The 16634-nt window shown below is 57.9% G+C and overlaps 1 protein-coding gene across 1 annotated transcript; it reads left to right on the forward strand.

Annotated features, from left to right (window-relative positions):
- Positions 1 to 8968: 8968 nt before the first annotated feature.
- VPS51 (VPS51 subunit of GARP complex) lies at positions 8969 to 15854 on the forward strand. The gene is made up of 10 exons (XM_084522070.1): positions 8969 to 9212; positions 9879 to 10008; positions 10106 to 10252; positions 10743 to 10965; positions 11284 to 12025; positions 12579 to 12797; positions 13436 to 13657; positions 14096 to 14217; positions 14707 to 14794; positions 15214 to 15854. Exons 1-10 carry the CDS (start codon positions 8997 to 8999, stop codon positions 15472 to 15474), a joined length of 2370 nt encoding a protein of 789 aa, XP_084378196.1. The 5' UTR covers positions 8969 to 8996; the 3' UTR covers positions 15475 to 15854.
- The last annotated feature ends 780 nt before the right edge of the window (positions 15855 to 16634 follow it).

A 16634-nucleotide genomic window follows, 5' to 3' on the forward strand; every position in this document is an offset into this window, starting at 1 on the left:
CCATTTTTATTCATGTGCCACCAATTTCAACAAAAATACCTGAGATTTTTGTTTAAGACTCATCCTTTAAGGTAGGCAGAGTGGGACTACTTCCATGTTTCAAGTACAGAGAAAAAGCAGCCACCTCCTCTGAGATAAGCTGTTGCGGTTCAGCTTTGCTTAGAATAACTGGGGGGATGGTGAAGAGGAGAGGGCCTCTGCTATTTCTTACCAGGGCTCAGTAGTACATGACACATGAACCAGGGCTTTTCAACAGCTTTTCAGGATCACTGAAAAAGCACGCTGCTGGGTTGCAGATCTCAGGGATCTCTGGCACTAGTACAGCCAACAGCCAGCTTCAGGCCGCACAGGGAGTTGCTCTACAAGTCTATCTTCCGCTCACACTCCCTGATATCCCTCAACCTCTCAACCTCCTCCTTGAGTTCTGCCACGAGGCGGACCAGGTCGTCCACCTGCTCACACCTCACATACACAGTCTCTGCCCCCGCAGGTGGTAGCAACAGGCTCAGGCACTCCCTGCACCCAGAGACCTGAAGTGATGCAGTTTTGAGCAGGCAGTCAGTCTGGGTGTGTACAGACTTCCTGGAGCAGCTTTTGAACAGCCTGGGAGGGGGCGCTGCTGGCTCGGCCTACGCCTCCTTCTCGCCTTGTTCACCTCCCTCATGAGGGCTGCTAGGTCCTGGTGGCTCCCTCAAGTGGGCTCGGTGCTGGAAAAATCAGCCCTGCCTGTCCAATCCCCCGCTCCAATGCAGAACACATCTGCCCCGGCACCGATCGCCTTGGCAAGTGGCATCCTCACTGTCAGGGCAGCATAAGAAGCAGACAAGTCCTTGGCTCGAGATAAGCACGGCTCTGAAAACAACTAAAACCATTGGTGTAGTCTCACCACTATTTTCATTAAAAGTGGAAAAAAAAAAAAAAAAAGCATCATATGAGGCTCTACAAAGGCAATTAACCCAAGCTCAGCCAAAAGTATGGCAGTGCGCTACAGGTTTTTACTAGCTGGGGGGCATGATCCATATATTTCAGAGACCATAGCTCCAGACCAAGCCAAGGAGGTAACAGCCCAGATGCTGTCCCCCAGGCTCCCGAAGCCTCTATGCTGTCATAATGCATTTCCATGGCGATGCCATGACCCCTTCAAAAGCTGGCAGCTGACCCCTCCAGTCAGTGTCTGTCACGAGCTCTGCCTGCCCGCAGCAGCTCTCTGTGCCCTGTGACTGTGAGCAGCCGCAGCAGAGTCAGACAAACTCATCCTCATTGAATTTTCCTTCCAAGGCTAAGAACGGTGAAGTCGGGCTCCTCCCGCAGGGGGAGGCAGCTTTCAGAGCTGGGTTTTGGGACTGGAGATTCAGATGTGGGAGTGCTGGTGAAAGAAGCAGCAGTAGCTTTGTTTCCTCTGAAGTACCGAGGCACAGAGCGGACGGTTGAGAAGTGGGGCTGTGTTTCAGTCCTGCGCACCAAGTGGAGCACTGGCAGCAGAAAGCGAGGGGCAGAGCTGAACTCCAGGCTCTGTCAGGGCAGCCCATCCATAACTCTTCTGCTCTTCTGCCTTTAGGCTTTGGAGACACCTGCCAGCATGGACGGAGCCTTTGTGGGGATGTGGAGACCTCATCGTCCATGGGGCCCGATCATGGCCCAGTTCGCTAGCCCTGGGCATCTCCCCAGGCTGAGGCCAGAAACACGGCTGCTGCTGCTCTGCCTCATCTCTTGTCATGGCTGTGCCTCAGTGCCACAGCCCAGGCTGCAGCATGCTGACAGTTCCAGAAAGTTCCTCTGGAGTCAGGGCTGGAGGGCTGCCCCCTGCCCCTCTCAGCTCCCTGCCCTGTCCCTGGGCTCTCCAGGAGCCACGGAGCCGAGCCTTGGCGCGGGTTCCTCCCCAGGGTGTGGGGGGCCGCCCCCTTCCCTCAGCTCGCCTCAGCCCGCGCCCTGCTCTGGCCTGGCCGTTAGCAGCCGCCATGGCAGCAGCAGCGCCTGGGAGCGTTGGGAAGCCGGCTGGAACCGGCTGCAACCGGCTGGAACCAGCACCAGGCTGCCCGGCTGCGTCCTCCATCTTGTCTCGCTCTGTGCCCAGTGCCCGGGCGTTGTGCTTGTCACCGCTCACAGCCTTCGCTTCTTTGGCTCGCCTGTCCTCCTGTGCCCTTGGCAGGACTGAGGCATTCCCCCTCGGCTTTCACAGCCTCCTCCTGCCCAACACGCCCGTGCTGGCAAGAGATTTCCTGAGCTCTTGTCCTGGAATCACTCAGAGATTCCCGTGCCCTTGGGCTCAGCCGGGTCCAGATCTGGAAACGGGGGGTGGTGGCCTTTGTCCAGCTGTGCCAAAATGCCAGCCGAGTGCTCCTGGGACTAGTTTGGGTGGTTATTTGCCAAGTTTGAGGAAGAACGTGCAGGGAAGAAGAGCGGGAATGGCGGCACCAAGGACTTTGGTTCTTCAGCTGCTTCTCTGTTAAATGTGGCAGCTCCCAGCAGTGTCTCTGTGTGGAAGAACGATGGGGGAACTGACAGACTGCTTTGAGTTCAGAAGCGGACGACTTCTGATGAAAGGCCACTGGAACATCCTGGTCTTCATGAGGGTGGCCATCTCAGTTTGCCTTAGCTGATGTAAATAAAGACTGTGTTTTATAGTTCTTTTATGAATTTTTATTTATTTATTTATTTATTTTTGTGCATATGCTATCATGGTTAAATCCCAAGATGAATTCAGTCTGTTGTTCTCTTTAAACTCGAGAGAACCTGCTGCCTCAGAGCCCAATTTCCCTATTTTCCGGAGAAACGGTGCTTCTTCCATGAACTGAAATACAGGGATGTGAGCAGAGCTGTCCGAGCTCCAAAGCTGTAGATCAGTCATTGCTCTGCACAGAGGTTTCAGAAGAGGACTTGTCTCTCCAGTATTCTCAGAACAAAAATTTGCATTACACGGAATCATAAAGTCATTCGGGACAGGAAAAGACCTTTTACTCCCACCTTTAAGCAAGTCCTGACAGGTTCACCACTAAACCATGCTACTGAGTTCTGCTAGGCCTTCCCTACCCTCTCACAACCCACAGCACAGCAGCCTGGAGACAGAGACAGAGCCCAGCTCCACACCCTCCTCTGGGGGGCACAGGGTTGGCATCTCCCCAGGCTGAGGCCAGAAACATGGCCGCTGCTGCTCTGCCTCATCTCTTGTCATGGCTGTGCCTAAATACCACAGCCAACACCCCAAATGGCAGACAACTCCAGAAGAAGCAGCAGGAATTCCAGTGGGACGAGGCCAGAAGCAGTGAGGCACAAAGGCCTTGGCCTGCTTGGCACAGAACGGTTCTCCAGCTCTTCATCCCAACAAGACGCCAACACCTCACTGTGGCCCTGGTCTAGCTGGAGAACAAGAGTGAAGCAAGGCAGGAGAAAGCTGCGGGGTGCAGGAAATTCCCCGTTGGTGCTGCCTGTGCCCTCCAGCACAGCGCAGGAGGAGCTGCCAGAGAGCCAGGAATTTCACAGCGCTGCTGTAGAGCCCAGCCCCTTCATGGGATATTGCCTCTGTGGCTGCAGAAAAAGACTGGCACTTGACTGATTTTCTTCTCTCCCCCTCGGCCCCAGGCGATTATCACACCGAGGCATCCAACAAGCACGTCTTTAAGTGCCCGCCTGTGCAGTCCATGGCCTTCCCGCACGAGGCCTTCAGAGCAGACCAACCTCCAGGCAAGGCGACCCCAGGCAGGGCAGAGAATTGCAGCCTGAGCGAGCTCCAGGGATAGCCTGCTGCTCGGCCTTGGCAAGGGGCCTGTTTCCAAAGCCCCCCCCCGACCTGTGGGGCCAGAAGCAGCAGCTTCTCACTCAGGGCTCCATCGCCCACCCTCTCTTCCAACTCCTCGTGCAGGCCCTGGCACCTACACCTTACCCAGGCTGATGGGACCCAACACAGCCTGCACAACTGCCAGCCCGTGCTACTCCATGAAATGGAAGAGCAAGCACGAGTGCTTCGACACGGACCTCTCGAAGGAGAGTGATGCTTCCCTTCTTTTCGACACTGCCTAGTGAACCTCGGCTGCCTTCCCCACACCAGGAGCAAAGCCAGAGTATCCATGGCTATGCTCGTGGGGCCACAGAGCTCTCCCAGCGCTCCAGCAGGAGAAGGGAGCACAGGGAGGCTCTGCCCACACCTGCAAGTGCCTCGCGTTCCTGCTCTGGCAGTTTGGATGAACAAGAGCTCATCAGACCTAATGGTCACCTGCCTGCCACTCTGGAGAATGCCCCTCTTTGGAGGGGAACAGACTGGGCCACCGCTGACGTTGTCCCAGGCCTCCTGCACCCCTTCTCTGTTGAGCCACTGGCGTGTAGCCCTCGAGGGGACTCAGGAAGGAGAAATCTGCAGATTTGTGCCCAACAAGGTCCCTGTCTCTCTCGCAGACTCCAGGTCCTGCCGCATTCCCAAAGATCGAGGTGGATACCTACAAAAGAAGGGCTCCCATCTACACCACGGGAGCCCAAACCAAACTTGGAGGGGACAGAACTGTCAAGCCTGGGCCCGCGGACTACCGCACAGGCAAGGTAGGGCAGCCTGCTCGCCTCTCCTGCCCTGTTTTGCAACAAGCAGCCCTCAAGCATCTCCCCCTGCAGCTGGGGCTTTGCAGAACAAGCAGGCTTCTCGCTGCGGATGAGAAATGCCGAGCGCCCTTAATGAAACCCCTTTTCTTTTTTTTTCCTTAATCTTTTCCCCTTCCAGGTGACACTGATCAAGCCCCAGGCACCCGAAACCACTTTTGGAATCCGGCACTCCATCTACACCGCCCTGCTCATAGTGGAATAAAAAAAGATTTCCCCAAAGACCCTGTTTGTTCTTGAGCTGTGAGGAGGGGAACGGGAAGGAAGGGAAGAGGGGTGTGAATGAGGAAGGTTCCTTTTCTCTTTGTAAGGTTAAAGCCGCAGCAAAAGAATCGCCAGAGGAGAGCCCTGCAATGCAGAGGGCACGTCTGTCAGCTGTCCGGCTGTCTAGCCAGCTCTGCCAGCACCTCGTCACCTGCTTGCCTTCAACCCAATGGGGCTTGCATCCCGATTGCTCCCTTCACCCTGCCCCAGGAGCGTGCCTCAGGTGCAGGCTACGGAGCTCCTGGCTGAGGAGGGATGCCAGCCCCACAAAGAGCCATCAGAGCTCAACGCTGCACCATGACAGCACTCAGGGCCTTCCCTACCCACTCGCACCCCACAGCAGAGCAGCCTGGAGACGGAGACCTGTCCCCAAGAGCTGTCCCCCTTCTGGGGGGCACAACGTTGGCATCTCCCCAGGCTGAGGCCAGAAACATGGCTGTTGCTGCTCCGAATGTGCCTAAATATCTAAATAAATATATGCTCTAAATGCCTAAATGCCGCAGCCAAGACCCCAAATTAATGAAAACTCCAGAAAAAGAAGCAGGAATTCCAGCTGGGCAAGGCGCGAGGAGGGAACAGCCCACATGCCATCCCCCAGGCTCCCAAAGCCTCTATGCTGTCATAATACGTTTCCATGATGATGCCGTGCCCCCCCCATAAAAGCTGGCAGCTGCCCCTCTGGAGTCAGTGTCTGTCATGAGCTCTGCCTGCCCGCAGCAGCTCTCTGTGCCCTGTGACTGTGAGCAGCCGCCACAGCAGCAAAGCTTATCCTCATTGAACTTTCCTTCCAAGGCTAAGAAAGGTGAAGTCAGGCTCCTCCCGCAGGGGGAGGCAGCTTTCAGAGCTGCAGGGCCAGATTTGAGGATCAAGGATTAGTTCCTGGGTGCCCGAGGGGCCTTTCGGCGCTAGGCTGGAAGGACTTTGTGGAGCAGGAGAAAGGATTTACCGCCCTTCATCCTTAGGAGCTGCAACCCTTGTGGCAGTAGGCCTGCTCCGATCTCCCCCTGTGGCCAAGGAAAAGCAGCGTACAGGGTATCAGAAAAATTGAAAGGTTTTATTGATTTACAGGAAATAGTATGAATACTATATTTATTGGAAATTTATTCAGTGCTTCCAAATGTGTATTACCCCTGTGGCGTGAACAATTTGGCACACACACTAGATGGAGCGATCCGCTGTGCACCCAGTGCCGCAAATAAAGAATGCCTGTTCCCTAAAACTCCAAATTGAGTCTTAGAGTTTCTTTGACTGACTTTCACGCTATCACCCAAGGACAGGGCCCAGCTCCACACCCCCTGTAGGGGACACACGGTTGGCATCTCCCCAGGCTGAGGCCAGAAACACGGCCGCTGCTGCTCTGCCTCATCTCTTGTCATGGCTGTGCCTCAGTGCCACAGCCCAGGCTGCAGCATGCTGACAGTTCCGGAAAGTTCCCCCGGAGTCGGGGCTGGATGGCTGTCCCCTGCCTCTCTCAGCTCCCTGCCCTGTCCCTGGGCTCTCCAGGAGCCACGGAGCCGAGCCTTGGCGCGGGTTCCTCCCCAGGGCGCGGGGGGCCGCCCCCTTCCCTCAGCTCGCCTCAGCCCGCGCCCTGCTCTGGCCTGGCCGTTAGCAGCCGCCATGGCAGCAGCAGCGCCTGGGAGCGTTGGGAAGCCGGCTGGAACCGGCTGCAACTGGCTGCAACTGGCTGCAACCGGCTGGAACCAGCACCAGGCTGCCCGGCTGCGTCCTCCATCTTGTCTCGCTCTGTGCCCAGTGCCCGGGCGTTGTGCTTGTCACCGCTCACAGCCTTCGCTTCTTTGGCTCGCCTGTCCTCCTGTGCCCTCGGCAGGACTGAGGCATTCCCCCTCGGCTTTCACAGCCTCCTCCTGCCCAACACGCCCGTGCTGGCAAGAGATTTCCTGAGCTCTTGTCCTGGAATCACTCAGAGATTCCCGTGCCCTTGGGCTCAGCCGGGTCCAGATCTGGAAACGGGGGGTGGTGGCCTTTGTCCGGCTGTGCCAAAATGCCAGCCGAGTGCTCCTGGGACTAGTTTGGGTGGTTATTTGCCAAGTTTGAGGAAGAATGTGCGGGGAAGAAGAGCGGGAATGGCGGCACCAAGGACTTTGGTTCTTCAGCTGCTTCTCTGTTAAATGTGGCAGCTCCCAGCAGTGTCTCTGTGTGGAAGAACGATGGGGGAATTGACAGACTGCTTTGATTGACCCTCTGGGAACAAAGGCTTGGCATCTCCTCAGGCTGAGGGCAGAAACACAGCCACTGTATTTCTGCATCATCTCTTGTCATGGCTGTGCCTAAATACCTGATGTCTGAGGGGAGGTTTGGGATTTGAATTTGGAAGCCACTGTTCCATCCCCACGCTGTCCAAACTGGCTGTGATAAGTAGCCCTGGTCCTGCTCCTTGATACCTTGTGGAGCTTCCATCACCAGGACTTGGAGTATGCCTCAGTGGATTCACTGGCTTTGCTCCTGGTGTACAGAAGCCTGTGCTAAGCAAGGATGCAGTGGGCTTTGAAGTCCTTGTGGCACGAGAAGAACACCTGAGGTTCACTAGGTGATGCAGAAAAGAAGGGGAAGCATTGATCACGCTAGAGAGGTCTGCATCGAAGCGATCGTGCTGGCAGTTGTGTAGGCTGTGCTGGGTCCCATCAGCCTGGGTAAGGTGTAGGTGCCAGGGCCTGCAAGAGGAGTTGGAAGAGAGAGTGGGCGATGGAGTCCTGAGTAAGATTTTTCTCAAGGTGGATTTTTCTGCCCAGTGTTGTGGTCTTGTTGGGATGAAGAGCTGGAGAACCGGTACTCACTTGGTCCGGGTGTGACAGTTGTGTTTATTTTGGGAAGTCCCCAGATCTGGGTGCCTGGAGGCACATACTTCCCAGTCCTGGTGATGGCAGGTTCCACAAAGCATCGAGGACCAGGACCGCAGCTGCCTGCCATGGGCGGTTTGGTCCCTCGGCAGGTGTAAGCAGGGGCTCGGCTTTTGGTGGGACTGTGGCCCACGAAAGCTAGGAAGCAAGCAAAGGAAAGGACACCTCCAGGCTGCTGCACATTCACGCTCCACTGGAAGAGGCACAATTGGAGTTGCCAGCCCCCATAAATTCTCCTACCATGGGAGGTTTTCCTCCAAGACTACTAAAAATACAGTTATGTCTGGCTGAGTGGTTGTGTGGTATGTAGCCATGTTGGAGCCTGAATGAGAGAGGGAGTTAGGAGAATACAATAAATCACTAACCTTTTAGGAAATAATTTACTAACTTTTAGAAAAGGAGGAACTGAGAGAAGATGTTAGGGGAATATTGTCAAGTAGAGATAGAGTGATAGACAGCATGAAACTAGGATGGTCAAATTAATTAAAGCAAGAAGCCTTGGGCCCCTTTACTAAGGTCAGCCTCCCAATAAGAGTGCGAGCCTGTCTTAAGAAACTGGTCCTGTGGATGAATAAGAGCCAAGGAGCAACTGAGTCTGCGCAGAGACAAGAGGTCAAGGAGCGGTGACAAGGAAGAGTCATCAATCTTCATCCCCATAACCCCGAAAGACCACCACCAGCATACACTGCGCAAGCGCAGATGGGAGCAGTTTATGGAAATGACTCCTTGGAACCAATTTTAATATGAAGCAGGGACAGGTTATGAATACATATAGGCGTAGTGTGAAACTCCATGCATATGTAACTCTTTTCTGCTTATAACCAAGGCAAGTTGCCGCGTCAGGTGTGCACGACTTTGGCAGGACTACCCCCCGTGCTGCCCAGCACTGAATAAACATAGCTAATTTACAATCTTTCTGATTGTGGAGTCCGTTTTCCACAAGTCATGAACACGGCTGACGCCATTGCTTTATGTGCTTTATTTACGTTATTGATGGACGCCATGTGCTTTATGTGCTGTATTTACTGACTGAGGCCACCTGCTTTATGTGCTTTATTTCCTTTACTGACTGAGGCCATGTGCTTTATGTGCTTTATTTCCTTTACTGACTTGTGCTTTATGTGCTTTATGCGCTTTATTCGCACCGGGCCCGTGAGGCGGCGCCGTGCGGCCTGGTGGGGCTGGGGTTGGGGAGGGGCCGGGGGCCGGTAACCATGGTGACGGCCCCGCCCGGAAGTGACGCCAGGGGCTGGGCAGGAAGTCAGGCGCTGGCACGGAAGTGGCGGCGTGATGGCGGACGGGGAGGCGGCGGGGACGGACACCGGGACCGACACCGGGACCGAGACCGACACCGGCTCTGGCAGCGGCACCGGCCCCTCCTGGCGCCGGCCTCATGGCCCGCTGCAGCGCTACTACGGGCTGCCCGCCGCCGAGGCAGCGGAGACCGCCCCGGACCCCATCGACATCAACGGGCCTCACTTTGACCCGGAAGTTTTCCTCGCGAAGGTGACCTTTGACCCCGCCGTGACCCGCACCCCCACCCCGGGGACCCTCTGAAGTTTGGGTGCCCGCCTGGGGGGACCCCAAGGGGTTCCTATGGAGATCCCAAAGGGTTCCTATGGAGATCCCAAGGGGGTTCTATGGGGATCTCGCAGCCTTCATGGGGCGAGCGGTGCCGTGCAATCTGTACCCCCGCCCCCAGAGCCCTGTGGGGACCCCATTAATCCCACCATCAGGCTGTGCTGGGTCCCTGACAGACCTTCCAACCCCCTTTAGATCCCCACAGAGGGGTTCTCTGGGTACCCAACAGATCTCCCTCCCTAGGCGCTCTTTGGGATCCTGTATGTCCCCTGTGTAGGGGCCATACGGGGCTATTGGGGGCCATTATAGATCTCATCAGAGCCCTGGTGTGCAGCTGGAAGCTCTTAGGGTTCCTTCTCCCAATGCCAGGGTGCCATTTAAGTGGTTGTGTAGCAGGCAGGGCTCCCCGAGCATCACGTCGGGTGAGGGGGACACCTGGAGGGCTCTACCATGCAATTGGGGGGCAGCTCAGGAGCCAAGAACCACCGTGGAGGGATGTAGGGGCCTGGGAGGGGGTTGTTCCGGCTGCAGGAGAGTTGTTGGGGTGCCATAGGGCCAGGGTGTGGTTCTATCATGATTTCCCCCTTCTAGGTGCGCAGCGAGTGCCCCCTGGGGCAGTTGTTGGCCCGTGAAGCTGCGCTGGGGCGGGAGATCCGCGCTCTTGACAGCGACATGCAGACGCTGCTCTACGAGAACTATAACAAGTTCATTTCTGCCACAGGTGGGTTCTCAGGGAGGACACAAGCATTTGGGGGGGAACCTGTGGGATCCCAAGTGGCTCAGGGACCCATGGGTCTCATTTTTTTCCCTCCCCCCAGACACTATCCGAAAGATGAAGGTTGATTTCCGCCGCATGGAGGCAGAGATGGACGATCTGGCTGCCAACATGGCAGCCATCAGCACCTCCAGCGCCCGTGTCAGCGCGGCGCTGCAGGACCGTCACCGCCGGGGCGCCCAGCTGGCTGGTATGGGGAGGGAGGGATGGAGCCCAGGAGGGCAGATGTGTGGGGTCTGGGGACAGATTGTGGGATTGGGGGACTCGGGGAGGGCAGATTGTGGGGTTGGGGGTCAGATCTGGGGTTTGGAGGGGCCTGGGGATTAGATTTTGGCCTTTTAGGGGTAAATATGAGGGGGTGAGGAGACAGATGTTGGGGTGTAGGGTTCTTGTGGTTCGGAGTGTAGACTGGGGGAGGCTGGGGGGAATTGGGGGAGCCCATCTGGGGGCAGACCTGGGCTTTGTGGGGTGGGCAGATAATGGTGTGGGGGGAGCAGAGGAGGCAGATGACGGGGAAAGGGGCTGAGAGTCAAATGGGGGGGGGAGAAATGGGATCCCAGAGGGGGCCGATCAGGCCCTGCCTCATCCGTAGCCCTTCCCCTTGGTCCTTGCTCCCCCCACCTCGGTGCCCGATCCTTTCCCCCATGCCCGACTCCTTCCTGACGTTGCGGCCCCTCCAGGCGTGCAGGCGCTCCTGCGGAAGCTGCAGTCCCTCGTGGAGGTGCCGGGGCGGCTGCGGCGCTGGGCGGCACCGGGGGCAGACCCTGCGCGGGCCCTGCACTGCTACGCCCGCGCCCGGGCCGTGCTGCGCCACTACCGCCACCTGCCTTCCTTCCGTGCCATCGAGGATGAGAGCCACGCCATCATGGCCGAGCTGGCCCAGCGCCTGCGGGCACGCCTCCGGTACGGTCACCCCGCAGCCCGCTGCCAGCAGGAGGTGGGGTTGTGGGGGCGTTCACTCTGGAGCCTACTGATGGCGGGTCTGGAGAACAGAGGGTGTTCGTTCTGGAGGGTAATTATAGCAGTTCCCCTCACAACTTTATTCCACTGGTAACTCTGGAACATGCTGATGCTATGAAGTCCTCATTTCTCCTTTGTTTTTCAATAATTATCGTTAACTCTGAAGCCTACTGATGACCTTTATTGTTTTTTCCTGTTTTGCTGTGCCGCTATTAACCTCAGAACCTCATAGCACCCAGCTAACCCCCCCCATCTCTCTAGGGATGACACCTTGGACCCCAAGGAGCTCACAGAATGTGTGGAGATGCTGCTGCAGCTGGAGGAGCCGCCCGAGGAGCTGTGCGAGGAGTTCCTGAGCCATGCCGGTGCTCGCCTGGAGACCGAGCTGGCGGTGCTGGAGGCTGAGCTGCCCCCAGCCGATCCCTCCGGCGCCGCCGCCACTCCTCCCCCGGCCTCCGACATCCTGGACTTCGTTGACCGCGGCAGCTCGGCCTTCGTGGGCAACCTGTGCCTGCTCGCAGCCTCGTACCGCAGCCTCTTCGAGGGCTGCCCGGGGGTGGGGGAAGGCCGCCTGGAGGCTTTCGCCGCCGCCCTCACCGCCCGCTACTTCGAGCTGCTGGAGCGGCGCCTGGCGCTGGAGCGGGGCCTGGGCGACACCTCGCTGCTGGTGCGGGCGCTCGACCGCTTCCACCGCCGCCTCCGCGCCCTCCTCGAGCTGCTGCCCACGGCCGGGGCCGAAGCAGGCGCCGCGCTGGTGGCCCGGGCAGCGGGCGAGCGGGTGGCCCGCTACCTGCGGGCGCTGCAGACCTTCTTCCTGGGGTGCCTGGGTGACGTGCGCCAGGCGCTGGCAGCCCCCCGGCCCCCCGGCAAAGAGGGGCCCGGGCTCCCCGACCTCCTGGCCACGCTGTCCTCCTCCGTTCTCGGCCAGCTCAAGGCCGTCCTGGCCTACGTGCAGCTCTTCACCGCCAAGGACGTGGCCTTCGCCAGCTTGCCCTACTTCAAGGTGGGCTGGGGGCAGTGGGGGGAGCTTTGGGGGGAGTATGGGGGTCGCTGGGGTGACCTTGGGGGTGGCTGGGGGCTGCGCTGGGCAGGGTGGAGGTTGCACGGGCTTAAAATAAGCGTGGGTTTACTTTGCAGGTTGCATGGGGCAGATTGGCAGTCCCTGCAGGGGTTGTTGGGGTGGTTTTGGGGTTGTACAGCACAGCTTGGTGGAACCGGGTTTGTTTTGGGGTCGCACGGGGCAGTTGTGCTTTGCGTTGTGCATGGCGGTGGAGTGTGAGGGGCTGCTGGGGGCCATGGGGAACATATCAGGCTCCAGGGGCAGTTTTGGGGATACAGAGGAGGTTTTTGGGAGACCCAGGGTGGTATTTTTGGGATGTAACCCTCCAGATTTGGTCACAGGGCTGTTCTACACAGTGACATGGGTGCGACAGCGGTGCGCAGCAGCAGTTCTTTGGGGTGCAGCCGAGGCTTTTACGGTGCAGTGGCAGCTTTTAAGCAGGCAGGGGTGGCGGTTTGGTATTTTGGGAGGTGTAACCCTCTGCTTTTGGCCACAGGGGGAGTTCTGCGTAGAGGCGGTGCGCGAAGGGCTGGTGGTGGCCTTCGTGCGCTGGCTCTGCCGCACCGCCCGGGGCTTCGCCGACAGCCCCACGGAGAGGGGAGCCCCCGCAGCACCCCCGGCACTGCTGCTGCTCCTCGCCCGCCTCTGCCTCGACTACGAGGCCACCACCATCAGCTACATCCTCACCCTTACCGACGAGCAGTTTCCTCCTGAGGTGAGCCCCAAAACCCACCCTCGTTGGCCCCAAAATGGCTCTGAGGGGGCCCTGAATGTCCCCGAGGTGCCACAGAGCGGCCCCGAGTCCTGGTGTCTGTCCAGAACGTGGGAGTGTGTGTGGAAGCATGGGGATCTTCTTTCGAACTTTGTGTGCCCCCAAATGTCCACGAGGGACCCTGAAATGTCCCCAAAGGGATCTTGAATGTCCCCAAGCCCCTCCCTGTGTCTTGCTACAGCCCCATGTCTGTCCAGAATGTGGCCCCAAGAACAGCAGTACGCATGGAGGCAGAAGGGTCCCTGCCTGTCCCAGTGTTCCCCAGTGTCCCTAAGGGCTGGGAGCTCCACAAAACGTCCCCAGGAGGCCTTGGCACATCCCTGAGTCCCTCCAAATGCTACAAGGACGTGAGGACAATAGGGATGCAGCACTTTGGGACAGCCCAGAGCATCCCATGTACCCCCCGATGTCTCTGTGTACCCTCACAACGGATGGTGCTGTGCATGGGGGCACTGGGGGAGGCTTCTACATGTCCTCACATCCCTGTGCCACCAAGGAGCCATCTCCCTGTGTCCCCAAATCCCAAGGACACGGGGCCGAGGCTGCGTGTGGAAGTATCCCCATGTCCTTTGTGCCCCCAGGACACGGGACCAGCGGTGACGCCAGGCCCGGCGCTGTGCGCGGAGGCTCGGGGGGCGGCGCAGCGGCTGCTCGACCACTACGTGCAGGTGCAGGGGGCGGCGGTGGCGCAGATGCTGCGGAAGAGCGTGGAGACGCGCGACTGGTTGGGCACCGTCGAGCCCCGCAACGTCCGCGCCGTCATGAAGCGCGTGGTCGAGGACATCACTGCTATCGACGTCCAGGTTGGGGCAGCACCGGGCCCTTATAGGGGCTTGGGGTGGGGGCTGGAGACCCGTAGAGGGGTCCCAGATGTTCCAGAGGGTTCCTGGGGATCCCTGAAGGGGCCAGAAATCATGCCTGCTGAGAATTTTAGGATGTTGCAGGTGGTCCCTGTGGGGTTCCCTAAAGCACCCTCAGGGGTCCCAGAGGGTTCCTGAGAGGGTTTTGGAGTCCCAGAGGGTCCCTTGCAGGGGGGCTGAAGTCTCTGAAGGGTCACGAGGAGATTCCCTGAGGTGTCCATAAGGATTTTAGGGAGAGACCAGAGGGGTCTGAGAGGATTTCAAATGGACTGGGGAGTCTCAGAGGGTTTTGAGGGATCCTGGCTTGTTTTGGGAGTCCCCAGGGGGGTATTTGGGGTGGGTTTGGGGGACGCTGGCACTGAGCACGGTGCGATGCTGCAGGTGGGGCAGCTCTTCGAGGAGGGCGTGCGGCGGGCGCAGAGCAGCGACTCGAGCCGGCGCGCCTTCTCCGTCTACAGCAGCTCGCGGGCGCCTGGGCGCTACGCACCCAGCTACACCCCCAGGTCAGCCCTGTCACCGGGGTCACCTCCCTATCAGCCCGGGGTCACCCCGTTGTCCCCACATTCGTGACCAGCCCCACGTCCTCCTGGCTGTCCTCATGGCTCCAAATGATCCCAATGTTCCCCTACAGTCCCCGTGTCCCTGTGACAATCTTCATATCCCAAATTGTCCCAGTATCCACCCATGGTCCCCACATCCTTTGGCAGTCCCTGTGTCCCCACACCATCCCAGTATCCCCTGATTATTCCTATCTTCCCCTACTGTCCTCGTGTCTCCAGATGCCAATATCTCTTGATGATCCCCATGTGCCTTAAGTCCCTGTGCTGTGACTCTCCCCACATCCCCCGCTCATCCCCATGTTCTCCTGCCGTTGTGTCCCCATACAGCCCTCCCATCCCATCTGTCACCGTGTCCTCTGACTGTCCCCGTGCCCTCCTTCCTCCCCTGCCAGTCCCCTGCCCCCCTGATTGTCCTGCTTTCGTTGTCCCCAGTGCCCCAATGGACACCCACCTACTCAGCAACATCCAGAAGCTCTTCTCCGAACGCATCGACATCTTCAGCCCTGTCGAGTTCAACAAGGTGAGGTCGTAGGGATGTCCCAGTGTCCCTCAGGTGTCCCCGAGGCCCCTAAGCTGTCCATCTTCCCACCTGTCACGTGTCCCTCGTGTCCCCGTGTCCCCAGTGCTGGGGTTTGGGGGTTCCTCAGGGGCTGATGGCTAAGACAAGGGGGGTCGTTCCCTGGGGCAGATGGCAGGGGTGAGTGTCAGTGTTCTGTGTCCCCACACTGATGTGGCTTGAGGTCTCTGTAACCCCCGTGTGACATGTCCCCATGTCCTAACACATGTTAGGATGAGGATTAGGGTGTCATAAGTGCTGGTGACCCCAGAGAGGTGTCCCTAATTTCTCCGCATCCCTGTGCGGACACGACTTGAGTCCTCCTTGCGCTGGCTGTCCCCATCCCCACCGTGCCACTTGTCCCTGCTGTCCCTGCGTCCCAGGTGTCGGTGCTGACGGGGATCATCAAGATCAGCCTGAAGACGCTGCTGGAGTGCGTGCGGCTGCGGACGTTGGGGCGCTTCGGGCTGCAGCAGGTGCAGGTGGACGGCCACTACCTGCAGCTCTACCTCTGGCGCTTCGCCGCTGACGAGCGCGTGGTGCAGGGGCTGCTGGACGAGGTGGCCGCCAGCGCTGCCCACCGCTGCCTCGACCCTGTCCCCATGGAGCACAGCGTCGTCGAGCTCATCTGCGAGTGCGGGTAGGACCTGAAGATGCCAGGGGGACACGTGGGGACGTGTAGGATGGGGGGGGGCACTGGGACATGGGACATCTGTGTTGCTGTGGGGCGCAGTGGAGATGGGGATGTCTTTGGGAGGGCTGTGTCATGGGTCCTGGGGCACCCCATATGTTCCCACACATGCAGCAACACATGAGGACATCCCCTGTCCCCCCACCAGTCCTGGTGAAACCCCATGTTGTCCCCCCCGCGTCCCGGTGATGCCAATCCCGTGTTGTACCTGCCACCCCAGTGCCATGCCACGTTGTTTCACTACCTTGGTGACTTCCCCCGATGCCTGGGGCATGCCGGGTGCAGCCCCTGTGTCATGGTTGAGGACAATAAATAAAATGCATGTGAGCTGTGCCTTGTCCCTGTGCCTGGACAGCTGGAGGATGGTGGGGTGGGGGCATCTCTGGGGAACCTAAATTGAAAAGCTTGGTTACCATAAACTCCCTAAATAAGCTGGACAGCGATGGATGGACAGATACTCCTGCTGGAAGGGATCGGGAGGCTGAGGGAGTGTTGCAGATACTGTGGTCCCTAACGGAGAGGCCAAAGCAACCAAAATGAGAACTTTTTGTCTCTCTGCCTCGCTGTAACAGTAAGATCTTGATACTGAGCTTTTGGTAAAGCACCAAAAGATACGAAGCACAAGCTGAATCCTCGACATTATCAACTCTTCAGGAGCAAACATCTCCCATCGCTATTGACTGCGGGCAGAGCAACTGGAAGTTACAAATTCACAACATTTATTCACCTTTAGATGGCGCTGGAAAACCATATTTAAAACAACAGCTCACAGCTTAATTCAAATTCTCACTTTGTTAGAACTTCAATCAAGGTACCTGCAAGTATTTTGTTGATTCAGCATTGGGGGGAAGGAGGGTACATGCTGTTTTCTCTAATGTTTGTGTCAACAAAAAATTTGCAGTATTAGGACTATGGGAGGGCACTGCAACCAATATAAAGGAGTCGCTCAAATAAACAAATGTAGTAATAATGCTGAAGATAATGTTGAAGGCCTGGGCAGCAGGGTACCTTCAAGGGAATATCTTCATGTCCGAGTGGCAATACTGTTATAGATTTGAACGCACACCCTATCATCATTCCAACTACTGTGTTGTTACTGCTGTTACTACCCTG

The sequence above is a fragment of the Aythya ferina genome (assembly GCF_964211825.1).
Source record: "Aythya ferina genome assembly, chromosome: 5".
Lineage (NCBI taxonomy): Eukaryota > Metazoa > Chordata > Aves > Anseriformes > Anatidae > Aythya > Aythya ferina.

Excerpts from the sequence above, each read along its gene's own strand:
- VPS51 (XM_084522070.1), top strand. The coding sequence starts at position 8,997 with ATGGCGGACGGGGAGGCGGCGGGGACGGACACCGGGACCGACACCGGG. Across the intron at positions 9,213-9,878 it reads CGGAAGTTTTCCTCGCGAAG|GTGCGCAGCGAGTGCCCCCT; the intron begins GTGACCTTTGAC and ends TCCCCCTTCTAG. Across the intron at positions 12,026-12,578 it reads CCAGCTTGCCCTACTTCAAG|GGGGAGTTCTGCGTAGAGGC; the intron begins GTGGGCTGGGGG and ends TTTTGGCCACAG.